The following is a 14,565-nucleotide window of genomic DNA, read 5'->3' on the forward strand; positions in this document are numbered from 1 at the left end:
TGACAGCTTTTGACTTGTAGACACTTGCTGAAGCAAAGGCTTCTCAGTAAAAGGGGGAAAAAACCTAGGTCTAGATAAAGCCACATTAGTAGCAGGTTGTGGCAAAGCTGTATCTTGGCAATGGATGTCAAATGTAAAACTTGTAATTAAAATAATGTTCCTCAGTAGATATTTAGAATAACAGTACAAATAGTGTTTAGTTTCTTGATGTCATATAGCAATATATAAATGGCAATTAAATTAAAAATATATAAAATGTTGATATATTAAAAGTACAATTTAAAAATGAAGCAACAAAAAACACATTGAATTCATTTAAGAATCCTAGAAGTGATATATAAGGAAAAATAAGTATATTCTGCTTTTTGAGTATAGTTGTAGTAAAACTAGTAATGATGAAGATGGCTGTGACTAATCATGGATGATATAAGGAAATCACTAATTAAAAGTTTAACTGCCATGGCTCTACATGATGTACCTGGGAAAGTTACTTTTATTCTTAAAATAAACCCAGGAGGGTAATAGCTCAAAGGGTTATTAGAATGCATAGTTTGGTCCCCTGTATTGCAGTCCCCCAGGTATGCCCATGAATGACTCCTGGGTCCCCTTACAGGGAGTAGCCCCAAAACAAAACAAAACAAAACAAAATAAGGCTATGGAGATTGTATCTTCATAATTACTACTTTCTAAAGTGATACTGACTTAGAAATGACATAACCTTCCTAGTCTCAACTTTCCTGAATCTGCACTGTTGAGAGGAAGCCTACTCCCTAATTTACTCTTGTACATAAAAAGGAGTAAAGAGTTCTGTATTTTGTCTGTTTTGCACCACACTTGATAGAGCTCTTGGTTGTACACTCAGGCATCACACCTGGCAGTGATCCTACATGAAGTGTTGGGAATAAAATCCTGGTTGACTGCTAGCAAGGCAAGTGACCTATCAGCCATGCTATCTCTCCAGTTCCAAGATCTGTATTTTTATCAAAACAGCAAGACTGCATGGCCCTAGGAAGGTCAGAAACACTAGAATCTTCAATTTTGCTTTTATTTTTTTAAGTGAATATTTTTCATTCACATATAAAGTTTGCTTTTTTTTTTTTTTTTTTTTTTTTTTTGGTATTTTGGCCTCACCTAGTGATGCTCAGGGGTTACTTCTGGCTATTCGCTCAGAAATTGCTCCTGGCTTGGGGGACCATATGGGATGCCAGGGATCAAACTGCAGTCCCTTTTGTCCCTTCTAGCGCAGGCAAGGCAGAGGCCTTACTGCTTGCACCACCGCTCCAGCCCCTCATATATGAAGTTTATGTATTTTTTATTCTCATTAGTATTATTATAACATAGTATAAAAAGGGAATCTTTTTTTTTTTTTTTACCACTCAGATTGCATCCTCTCCCTCTACCCTTAACCCAAGAAAAGGGAGAACGATCATCAATGGCAAGAGGCAGCCGCAGAAGCAACACCTAGAGCCGGCTTCACGCTCAGGAGAGGATGCTCTGGCTCCTCCTCGTAGCTTCGGGTGCACTACATGAGCAGAGAAACTTCTCTAGTCACATACTATAGAAATGATCCCTGAAAGTATAATCTTGGGAATCAATCTTAAGGAAAATCAAGGACAAACTTCAACTAGATCAGTGGTCCTCAAATAGTGGGGCGTTTCCCCCAAAGGGGAGGCACGAGGCTCCGTAAGGGGGGCATGTTTGACCTCGGCAAACACTGTCATAACAAGCTAAGCCCCGTGTTTATGTCTCTGTATGTCTCTGGAGCTGAGTTTGCTGTGTCCTGCTTCAAACCCCGCTTCGAAAAGCTATGCATTGCAAATCGTGCTCATTGTAGCCATTAATCCAGACATCACCTATGATTAAAAAATCAGCTCAAATTATTTTATATATTTTTGTTTTGCAGGTTAAAGTTTTTTTAATAAAGATACTATTTACAGTCGTGCAGGGAGGGGTGCGAAAAATGTTTTCTTCTTCCTAGGGGGGCATGACAGAAAATAATTGAGAAGCACTAAACTAGATAGTTCTTACACTTTGTTGACACAAAGCTATATAAATAATAATACATACACAAAAACCATAGTCAAGGTAAAATTCCAATAGAAACTAGAAAGTAGAAGACAAATTAAAGATCTTTGTTCTCAATATATATACATATCAATTATATCATTTGATTAAATAATTGACAATTTGTATACAAATTATGTTAAGAAATAATATAGCATAAAAACTATATCAGCAAATTTTTCATCAATATTTAGTTTACTAGCAGACTGAACACCCACTCACTGAAGCACCTCTGGCATAAAAAATTAGGACTCACATCTTTAATTTGTTCTTTTCTTCAAAGTGACAATTCAGCAATCATACATAAAGTAGAAAAAGGATGCACTATATATTTTTTAATATTTATTCTTCTCTATGTATCAAAGAATGAGAAAGTAGATAAGATGAATTCCAAAGTTCTGCTTATGATAAATTAAGGAAACAGATGCAGGTACAAGGAAGTACCATCTGCAGTTTCATCAATTTTCTACATCAAATGTTGGTTTAGGTATTGATTTTATAACATACTATTATGTCCATTTGACTATACAAAAAATAGAGATCATGATGTTTGTTAATGACCTGTTTCTGAAATCAGCTATATCAATTAAATAAAATAAAGGCAATGTGTTCCTATGTGTGTGTACAATTTAGTAGAAGGTAATTTTCAGAGTCAACTTAAGTCTTCACAAATGACTAGATTACAGTTTGTTGATGTGTCAATCTTTATTACTTAGTTTAGTTGCATACCATCACCTCTAGATAAATAGAAATGTTGGCTATGAAACCAAATTAATCCATTTTTTCTGGTCTATGATAAAAAGAATTCTTATCCCTTCTGAATCATCATTAAAACTTTTTCTAAAACTTGAATTTTATGATTATTGAGATAACCTGAATTACAAGAGTATAATGTTTATCATACACCTGAATTATTTCAGTAGAAAATTGCAAAGTGTTTTTTGGGTTTTGTTTTTGTTTTTGTTTTTTTGCAAAGTTATTTTTAACAAAATTATCAGTTTCCCATCAAACTTGGGTTTCCGGAGTGGAAGATCCTTGTGATAAACCTATAAGCATTCGAAGCCTCTTTCTTCCATGCTAATTTCCTCTGCAGAGGCAGGTAGTAATTGAAATATTTGCTTTCCCAGCATTTCTTGTGTGTAGATGTACTCACATGACCAATGCTTTTAGTTAAAGAAAAAAAATTTCTTGATACAAAAGTCAAGAGAGTTCACTGACATCTATCTCTGTCCCCTTCACCATTTAACTATATGTGCTTGTGACAATATAAACCTCAGCAAGTTTGAGAAAAAAAAAAAACTCTAACAAATCAAAAAGCAAAAATACAAGAACCTATTTACTGAATCGCTCCTGGCTTGGAGACCATATGGGATACTGGGGATGGAATTCAGGTCTGTCCTGGGTCAGCTGTGTGCAAGGCAAATGCCCTAAAGCTGTGCTATCTCTCCGCTCCCCCCCTTTTTTCATTTTTAAGAGAAAAAAATAGGCCTTAGTATACTCAAGCAAAAAATAAATAGTACAGTGGCTTGAGAGATAGTAATGCTGTAGGGTATTTGCCTTGCAAGCAGCTGATCCAGGACAGACCCAGCATCCTACTATTTGGTCCCTGTGCCTGCCAGGAGCAATTTCTGAGCTCAGAGCCAGGTGAAACCCCTGACCACACCGGGTGTGACCCAAAAACCAAAAAAAAAAAAAAAGTACAACTACAAATAAGTGGTACATTTACTGTGGTCTTTTTGCTCTCCGACACTTATGTCATTGATATGCTTATGAATACACTAGGTTAGAGCACAAAAGTAGTACCAATCTACAGACATTTATCATCAATCACAGCTTGCTTTCCTTTGAACTCAGTCAGCTTCTGATATACTGTTTGAGAAAACCATTGGCTTAATAAATAGGACACTCAAGAGAAAAAATAAAAATATTTGCCTTCTCTGACGTAGGTTCCTTTTGCTTTATTATCATTTTATTTTCCATTAATAGTTATAGTCATTTTAATATTGATTTTAAGCTTGGTATCATACAACTGTCTTACTTCAACAGATTCAACACTCGCTGTTCTAATGATTCCCAATAAAATGTTTCCTAGTGGTACTTAAATCAAGATCCAGTGTGCGCCAGAGCAATAGTGCAGTGGTAGGGTGTTTACCTTGTATGCGGCTAACCCAGTACAGACCTGGGTTCAATCCCCAGTGTACCAAATGATTCCTCAAGCCAGGAGCGATTTCTGAGTGCATAGTCAGGAGTAACCCCTGAGAGTCACTGGGTGTGTGTTGTGTATGTAAACATTTTAGGGGATTATTATGTTACTGACCCTACCCTGATTGGTGATTGTGCCCTACCCTAGGGTGTGACCTGGCACTCTGCCCCCACCCTAGGGTGGTACCTGATTCTGCTTCCACCATTGGGTGGTATCTGATCCCACCATTGGGTGGTACCTGATTCTGGGGGGTAAAAACAAGGGTCTGTGGAAGGCGAAGGGCTTTTGGCTGGAACTGAGGCTGAGACTTTGGACTTCAGTCTTGTCCACCGAATAAAGCTAGTATTTCCATAAGCCTGACTGTCAGCGAGCTGTTTACCCGCCATTTCACCTCAGAACCGTCGGCTAGACAGGGTGGCAGACGCGTGCTCCGAGCTGGAGGGGAAAGACCTCATCCTCCATCCCTCTATCAGTCAACCTCTTCAGGGGCTGACTTGCAACAGGTGTGACCCAAAAATTAAAAAAAAAAAAAAAAAAAAAAGAAGTCCATAGGTAAAATTGAGGACAAAAGCCCCAAAAACTGAATGGGGAAAATACATCTTTATTTAAAACTGTAACTAAAGTTGAGAATTCCCATTGAGGATAGATAAGTGTAGACAACAGGGCTCAGAATTACCAGGGGCACTCTCACTATGGAAATTACAGGAAATAATGGGGTTAGAAACAAGGCTCAATGAGCTCAACACTTTCACATATAGGAGGTCCCCACGCATTCCTCAGCAACACACAGTCCACTGAGTACCACGGGTAACAACTCTTCACCCCCAGCACAAAGCTGGGAATGACTCATGAGCACTGCTAGATATGAGTCCAAACAAAAAAAAGGGAAAAAGAAAAAAAAAATGAGATATTGTTATATCACGTCAATTATTATATGTCTCTAAATGACATTCATAATTAAGGCCACATAAAATATCAACTATTATATATTAAACTACCACTAGATCTTTTAAATATTTTACCTATTTATTAATATTTTATTTTGCTTTTAAAGGAACATTGTTGTATCATTAGATTTAATTGATAATTTATCAATCATGTACAATTAATTTGATGATAGATTTAATTCTACTGTATTTTCTAGATTAATTTAATGGTAGATTTATCATTAATCGGATGCTAAAATGTAAGTATTTAACTTTGTATTACATTAATTTGTATATAAGCTTGTTTGATAATCTTGTGTATTTTATTATATGAATTCTAAAATGCTGAGAAAATACCAAGACTTCATCGAACTGCCAAAGAGATGTCCTCTACAAGAAATTCTAAGAATTCCTGTCAAACATCATTGTCACCACAAATAGTTATGAAACACTACAATGGGCCTGACATCATTCTAGCATTTTACATGAATGAATCATTTCTTTTTCATAGCTGCAATTGGAGCAAGTGGTATTATTACTTATCCTACAGAGTAGCTCCCTAGCGGAGAATGTGAACTAGGTCAAGGACTCAGGTGGAGTTAGGAAATTAATTTAGGCTTTCTGGCCACAACCATGAACCTTAAACAACAGCTATTGAATTCATTCTCCATTTCTTTCACTGGGAAACAGCAGGACCTAGCCAGGGCTCCAGAGAGAACTGAGGCAGGGATTTGGGAAGACAATTTGGTATTATTGTCTGGTTGCAGAAAGGATGCACCAGGGGTAATATGGAAGCTCATCATAAGGAACAGGCATTCAATATCTCACAACGTTTACAATAACTGATAAGAGTTTTCTCTTTAATAGACCATAAAACCTCAAGGAATTCACCCCCCTTTTCCCTGCAATGCTTGCACTTAGATAACTAAGAATTTTTGCACAGACTTAAGTGTTACAGTTGGAGAAATAGACTCACTTGGCACAAGAAGTACAAAACTGTGAAGAGCTTGCACAAACTATTTGAAATCAGAAGACCTGGTTTGGAGTATATTTCAGTTGAATATTATTCTTTACTGAACTAAATGGTTACTGACAACTGATTTTTTCCCCAAATGTTAATAAACAACATTTTGGTTTCATAGAGGACACTATGACTTAAGAGACCAGCAGAATAATCACACTCATACACTCTTACACTTGATCAAGAGAACAGTGTTTGTTTCGTTTTGTTTTGTTTTGTTTTGTTTTGTTTTGTGGGAAAAAAAGGCTGCCTCTCCAACAATGTTCAAAGGCAGACCAACCAGATTCTTAGTGGGGCTGCACATAACATAAAAAGTGTTGGGCCAAAGCAGAAAATTTACATTTTGTTTGGGAGGCTTCCTGCCCACACATGTCTTTAGTATGCTGAAGGTGCATAACTCATTCAAGGGTATGTACTTTCAAATAAAACGTAACTGGCCCGGGGATACTGGTGTACATCTATTTTATTTCTCAAGTAGAGAGCAGTGGGAAAATTGTGCATATATGCCATTCTCCCCTGGGAAGCCAGTTTCAGTTCAGATGGAAACTGACAGTATGGAATCCATTTATCTATCTGGAACGTACTTTTACTGAGAAAAGAGTCATTATCTGAAATTCAAGTTGAAATTTAAATGGTTAGCTGAAGGAGAATTAACTCCAGTGTTGTAGATCCAATTCTAAAGACAAGAAAGTAAGTTAGAGAGATGACTACACTAACTATCATGACAGTATTAATGAGTGAGAGAAGTAGAATGCCTGTCTCGAATACAGGCAGGGGGTGGGGAAGGAGATGGGGGCATTGATAGTGGGAATGTTGCACTTGTGAAGGGAGGTGTTCTTTTTATGACTGAAATCAAACTACAATCATGTATGCAATTATGGTATGTAAATAAAGAAAAAAATTAAAGAAATAGGAAGAGGAAGTTTCTGCTTTATTAAAGAGAGTTTTTCTGTACTGAAAGGTAGAAATAGTGCTGTTTTTGAAATAGACTCAAAGGGTCTGAACTGCATCTGACCACTCCAGCAAAGTCTCAAAAGCAGGCACTTGGTATTTTGCAGTACTAAAGTTGCTCAAACAAATTATGGATACCCAGTTCAATTTATTTTCAGATAATATTATTTTAATATATTTGTGAGACAAATGTGGTATACAATATACTCACATTTAAAAAAGTTTTTTTTATTTAATCTGAAATTCAAATTTAACTAGGTAGTAGCCTATATTACTTTTATTTGCAAAATATGGTCATTCCACACCCATCACAATATCTCATATCTGCTGATTTGGGCCTTTAACTTCCAATAAAGTCATATCCCAATAAAGTTATTCCCTATAAGGTCTCTTCTCTATAAAGTTTATCATCATCAAGTCTTATAAAGAGAATACAGAGATTGGAGTGACTGTATAGTGGGGAGGGTGTGTGCCTTGAATGCAGTCAATTGGGTTCAATTCTTGGCAAACCCTATATTGTCTCCAGAGCTCTACAACCATGAGAAAAACCAAAGAGAAAGCCCTGTGCACTGAGTATAGCCCAAAACACAAAACAAACAAACAAAAAGAAAATCTTAATGAAAAGAGACTCTACAGCAAAATATACATGATCTATCAGGTACTTTCTATGTCAATAAATTTTAGTTAGTTTAATAATGCAGCATTTACCAAAGAGGGTTAAATATTAAAGACTTAAGATTAGAAAGAGGGAACAATAGTTATTAATTAAGAAATTGACTGCTTCATTCCTGTAGTTTATACATTAGAAGCCTGTGAGCTTTGCTTATATTGCCTTTGAAAATGAAAACTGGAGAGATTTACCCAATCATCCAACTCAACATTCTAACAGGAAACCAAAGGTCTCATGTTCATTTCCTACCAGGAAGAATTTCTTTACCCTCTCTAACCCCTTCCAAGGCCTGCTTCCTCTTCTGTGTTCGTTTCAATGGCATTCTTTTAAAGCTAGATCAGTATGTAGAGCAGGTACTGTGAAGAGGAATAGCCAAAAACACATTACCTTCTACTTACTTTCCAACCCTGGCTTCCAGAGTTTGGGTCTTATTATTCTCTCCTATTGCATTACCTTCCTTAACTGCCCATTCATTTCTCTTCTGGTACTTATTACCTTTACCAGCATTATATTACCTTTTTTTTTTGGGGGGGGGAGGTCCCACCCAGCAAAGCTCAGGGTGGCTCTGAATGCAGGGATCAAGATGAACTCAGAGTGCAATATAATTGAAGCCAGTTGGCCTTGTGCAAGGTAAATACCCACCAACTGTACAATCATCACTCTGACCCCTTGACCTTTATTTTAGAATTATCATAATAACTCATTAGGTTGAAAAGTATCCATGTAGGGGCTAGAGAGAGAATATGGTAAGGCCTGGCAATACCTGGACCAGTTCAGTCTCTGACACCCCATGTGATTCCCCCCCCAGGCATTACCAAGAGTGATTCATGAGGGCAGATCCAAGAGCATTGTCAGACATGATAAAAAAAAAAAAATTGTATTCATGTTTTGGGCCAGAGAGACAGGGACTAAAATGCTTGCCTTGCATATAGTAGATCTCAGCTCCATTCCTAGCAGTGTATAATTCCCTGAGCACTAGCAAGAGCAATGCTTAAGCACAGCCACAAGTGAGTCCAGAGCACAGACCAGTGTGGTTTTGCTTTGTAGTTCACAACTGATCAGGTTCAACTGATACTATTTTCTTGAGAAAAACAAAAAAACAAAAACAAATAAACCCCAAATTTATCAAACCTATCAAAATAGGCCACCACTGCCATATTTATATTTGCTTGCAAAGACTGCCCTTGACCCATCCCTGTTACTCTCACCCCTTCACTTTATGCTCCCTTTAAAGCAATCTATGGCATTTCTTCTGACTCCTTAGCCTTCTCCTTCTGTTTACACTTCAGTCCAACTGAATGGCCTCCTTCCTTCTTCTACAACTCTACTCTTGGATATAATATTTTTTATTTTAATTCTTAGACTCATCCTAACTTAAAGCTTAGTATTATTAAGGTTAATTTTGTGGGGAGAAAAGTTTGGTTTAGAAACTACATGAACTAGAGGTAGTGCTCAGGGATTACTCCTGCTCTATGCTCAAAGTTAACTCCTGGCAATGCTGAGGAACCTTTATGTTGTTGGGGAGGGAAATAAGTTGTCTAAGGCAAGCATCCTGCCTTGCATCTTGGTCCCAAGGTAAACTTTTTAAGGAGTAAGGAGCATGTGTGACTTTATTACAGGAGCAATGGAAAGCATACCACAGAGAGTGCAGCTCCTGAGTTTTTGATTCTTTTGCATGAGGTTTATAATAGTTGGGTAGATAATTTAGAAGGTAGGCATTTTACCACCCCTTTTCTTAACTGCAATGTAAGGCAGAGAAGGCTGACTGCATTAAGCAATAACATAACAGATAACAAAGACCTGATGTAAGAACAGTGGCCCTGTTCTTTGATCCACAGTGGATACTCCAAGGCCACTTTGTGAACAAAAGCGATGAAGCGCCAAGGCCCCGAAACAAAACTTTAATCATTCAAATGCATGAGTAATAGTTTTGTTTTCCAGTTCGACCTGGAGCAAAATGCAAAGCACTTCCAAGTCAACCGAGGTCGAAAACTGCAAAGCAGCAAAGGCTAAAAACTTCCTAGAAAGTTTCAGCCCAAGTGGGCAGAGGTTTTGCTAGATGAGGAAGGGATGGGGGGTGGGGTTTGGGGTTAGGAAATGAAAGAGGGGGTGTTAGGGGCGGGAGGAGAGAGGGTGTGGCACCAACACCAGCGAGCAAAACGGTGGGAAAGCCCTCCAGGGCCTGCTGCTCCCTTGCAGCCTGCGTTCTCCGGAGCCTGGGGCCAGGCGGGCCACGGACGCTTCCAGGAGGGAAGTGGCGCGCCCCTGGCTCGGTCCCGAAGGGCCTCTACCTACCTGAGTGCCAGGAACCTCTCGCCCAGGAGCGCCAGCGCCAACCCTAGCAAACTCTGAGCGACCAGCCTCACCATGGTGCGGGAGCCGGCGACGCCTCGCAGGGCCCGGGCGGGAGCACTATGGGCGGCGCCAGCTGTCCCGCTCGGCCGGTCAGCGTGGGCGCGCTCCGCCCCGTCCCCCGTCTAAGCCAGGTTCCTGCCCCGGCTGCGGGGCTCCGCCCTCGGCCTGGCTCTTGACCAAGTCACCACAAACCTACTTTGCCGGGCCTAGTTTAAGCAAAGGGACCTGTACGTTTTCAGTTCCTTCCCTCCTTGTCCCAAGAGTTTGCGGAATTGAGACCCTCCAGCAACTTGCATGGCTTTCTCACTTCTAAGATATTCCTTATTCCCCTGCACCAGAAAAAACTTAAGGGTTCCCCCGCCCCTCCAGCTGCCACTCTTCCCCAAAAAAGACAGTGTCTTTTCAGATCTTTTAGGATCTTGTCTCTTAAATATTTCATATTGTAATCACGACTTTTCCATTTGTTTAATTAAAGCACGGTGATTTACAAAGTTTCTCCTATCTACAGCACATATCTCACCACCAGTGTCAACTTCCCTTCCCCAGTGTCCCCAGGTTCTCTACCATACAATGCCCCCATTCTGCCGCCTTTTTTTTTTTCTTCTTTTTTGGTTTTGGGGGTCACACCTGAAAGTGCTCAGGGGTTACTCCTGGCTCTGTGCTCAGAAGTCGCTCCTGGCAGGCTCAGGGAACCCTGTGGGATGCCAGGATTCAAACCACTGACCTTCTGTATGCAAGGCAAACGCCTTACCTCCATGCTATCTCTTCGGCCCCTCTGCCACCTTCTTGATAGGCACCTTTTAATTACGTTTGTTAAAGTTTGGAGATCAGGATTTCAGTGATGTTGACTCTCTGATTTGGATATCTACTCTATCCTTATCACCACTGTTGTACCTGAATCTCCTGTTACTTTCATCTGTCTTTCCCTCCCTCTCTTTTTCTTTCTCCCTATGCTCTGGTGTGAGGGATGATCTTGGTATCTGTTGCATTCCCTCCACCAACAATTCTAAATACCAATGTTAGTTATAGCATTCTGTGTTTTTCTTTCTTCTGGCTTACCTCATTTAACACAGTATCTGAGTTCCATTCATGTGGCAGTGAATTGCATGATCTCATTGCTCCGTATAGCTGTATAGTATTCATTCTGTTGTGTAATAATTTGCCATATCTTCATGACCCACTTATCTGGTCATTAAACATCTAGGTTGATTCCAAATCTTAGCTATTGTACTCATTGCAGCAATAAGTAATGGTGTCATATGTCCTTTTGAAAGAATGTTTTTAAATCATGGGGATAGATATCCAAAGTAGAATTGCTTGGTCATATGGCAGCTCGCTTCTGAGTTTACTGATGACCTTCCAGGTAGGAAGTAGAGATGTTCTATTTCTTCTTTTTTTTTTTTTTTTTTGGTTTTTGGGCCACACCCGGCGGTGCTCAGTGGTGACTCCTGGCTGTCTGCTCAGTGTCTGCTCCTGGCAGGCACTGGGGACCATATGGGACACCAGGATTCGAACCAACCACCTTTGGTCCTGGATTGGCTGCTTGCAAGGCAAACGCCGCTGTGCTATCTCTCCGGGCCTGAGATGTTCTATTTCAAATGTTTCATTGGACTAAAGATTTAAATATTTAGTCAACTTTTGGATCTAAAAAAGCGTTTTGGAATGAATTATTGTTTACTTAAATTAAAAATGTGGCTCAGTGGTAGAATACACATTTCACATGTATGAGACTGGGTTCTATTCCAATATGTATAGATATGTACATATATACACATTTGTAGCACTATACATGTATGTATATTTATTTACCCATTAACTCAGGGTCGATCATAGTATGCTTGAAATAAACTAATGACTTCATTGTTTACCACACACACATTGTAGCAGAAGTGGTCACAATTATCAATTTTATAGATAGCCTTGCAAATATAAGACAGTTATAAGTTTCAACAAGTGGCCCACCCACTCACACCCCAAGTCACATTAGACAAAGAAAAATATCCCCTCTGTATATGTGTATCCCTGATTCGGTCGTAAGGAATATTAGATTGTATTTGAATGATGAAGAGCTAAATAGATGTTTTTTGAAAGCACAGGAGATTTAACTTTTTGTATGTCATGACCCCCTCTGAGTAGTGAAACTACATGCCAGAATATATTAAAATTTTACAATAAAGTTTACAAAAAAGACCAGTTTTCAAGAAATTTAATTTAATTAAAATTTAATTTCAAAGAAAGTTAAATGCAGTCATCAAAACACACGTTCAAGCTGCAGCTGGAAATGCAGTACAAGGACTAAAGCGCTTTGCACTCAGTCTACCCAGATTTGATGGGTCACCCAATAAATAACCCTATTGCCAGGAGTGACCCCTTAACACAGAATCAGGAGTAAGTCCTGTGTACAGAGAAGTGTGCTACCTTTCCCCCCAACTTCCTGCCTCTCTCACCTGAAATGGGAGACCCTCGCACATCTGGGAGGGGGTCTGTGTTTGGTAATTAGACTTGCCTGGGGGAGGAGTGAGACAGACTCAGTGGAGAGAATGAGCAAGACAGAATGCAGCAGGTAGAGAAGAGACACTGATTGGGTGCAGAGAGGCTGGTTAGCTTAGAGGCCATTTGAGGAATATGTACATGGCAGTTAGGGCTTTGTAATAAAACTTTATTTCTCCTGAAACTTCATCTGACTACTAGAATCATATATTCATTATCCTGAACCTTCAGACCCACGGGCTCTAAGGGGCTGCAGATGCCAGGCATAGAAAGGCCTCATCATCCATTTACCATGCACCTCTAGGACTCTATAAATGAATACTTAATACAACAAAGTGTGGCACCAAAACAAAAGTTTGTGCTTTAGTTATACTATAGTAAAGCAATGGGCTCTGCTTACTAGCACAGTAAGTAACAAAGTTTAGCATCATTCTTTCAGTGATAACTGTAAACGTTATTAAGGTAAGTACAATACAAATGATCTAATGAAAACAAAGTTTTATTACTTTATTATTTATTTATTTATTTATTTATTTATTTATTTATTTATTGTTTTCTTTTTAAAATTTTAAATGACCAAATCACTTAACCAAATCGTTTCTTTTTTTTGTTTGTTTGTTTTGGGGCCACACCCAGTGACCCTCAGGGATTACTCCTGGCTATTTGCTCAGAAATCTCTCCTGGCTTAGGGGACCATATGGGATGCCTGGGATCAAACCCAGGTCCATCCTCGGCCACTGTGTGCAAGGCAAATGCCCTACCACTGTGCTATCGCTCTGGACCCTATTATTTATTTTTATTACTTTATTATTAACAGTTACCAAGCACAATTAATACTTATGAGTTATGATTTCTACTCATTATTTAAGAATATATGAAATTCCATTGCAAATCAAAAAGGTTTTCTTATTCAAGGAAATTAAATTCTGAAATTCTATTCATGAGTCACTTAGACTAAGAATTTCACCAGAAAGGTTAGTGTGATACTGTGTGAGTAGCTTGCCTTATAATCTTCCCCCTGAGGTTTGAGTCCCAGCACCCCATATGTTTCCCTGAGTTTTATCCAGAAGTGCTCACTGAGTACAGAGCCAGGAGTAATACCTGAATACTGCTAGATGTGACCCAAAATTAATATATATATATTTCCACCATATAGTATAAGACTATATAGTATACCCTTCCCGGAGCAGGATTTTTAGCTGGCATGGACGGGCAGCTGGCAGGCCCCCCCATGTGCCAGCGGCCTCGTGGTCCCGCCTAGGGTAGGGGGGCTCGGATCTGGGTCACCCGACCCCCCCTCTCTTCCATTCCTTCGGATCTCCAGGTGGGTTCCTGGGAGGAGTTGACGGGGCACCCTGGGTTTTCCCCACTCCCAGGCCGGGCCGGGACACTGGCCTAGGGTGGGGCTTAGGGGGTGGAGTTTGATCTGGTGGGTGGCAGATAGCTGCTTAGCTATACTCAGTCTGTCACTGGTAATTTCATACCAGTCTACATTTTGCAAACCGTGCGGGGGCTAATGCCCCCGCGTGAACATTTGCTCCTTCCAACCATCAGTACCCCAGATTTACCCCTCTTAACTTCAGTAACACATAGTTCTAATCTCTGACCTAAGACATACAGTATATCTAACAAATCCCAGAACTATTTAGAAGGACACAAATTGAACACATATATATTTTGAATATTTTATGGGTATTTTCTTTAGCTGATGTAACTATCTATATATTCTTCTTCCATGATGTTTCTATTCACTTTTCATCTTGTCTTTTCTTTGTAAGCTGTTCAATAAGGATTGTTGGTGGAACTGTCCCTCAGTTTGATGCCCATGATTGAACTATGTCATGGAAATTGCTGGTCTTGTTCCTATTGCCTCCAGATGCACCAA

At 39.4% G+C, this 14,565-nt stretch overlaps 1 protein-coding gene and 1 non-coding gene across 2 annotated transcripts in view; both read right to left on the bottom strand.

Moving 5' to 3' along the window:
* Positions 1-10,279, bottom strand: part of PON2 (paraoxonase 2) — a 30,626-nt gene extending 20,347 nt beyond the window's left edge. The window contains exon 1 of the mRNA XM_049784818.1: positions 10,131-10,279. Within this exon, the coding sequence (XP_049640775.1) occupies positions 10,131-10,204 (74 nt within the window). The 5' untranslated portion in view covers positions 10,205-10,279. The remainder of the gene's footprint in view (positions 1-10,130) is intronic.
* LOC125995043 (small nucleolar RNA U3) lies at positions 1,372-1,586 on the bottom strand. Its single transcript, XR_007490706.1, has one exon. It is a non-coding gene; the product is annotated as a small nucleolar RNA U3 (small nucleolar RNA).
* Positions 10,280-14,565: the final 4,286 nt, after the last annotated feature.

The sequence above is a fragment of the Suncus etruscus genome, chromosome 1, assembly GCF_024139225.1.
Source record: "Suncus etruscus isolate mSunEtr1 chromosome 1, mSunEtr1.pri.cur, whole genome shotgun sequence".
NCBI classification, from domain to species: Eukaryota; Metazoa; Chordata; class Mammalia; order Eulipotyphla; family Soricidae; genus Suncus; species Suncus etruscus.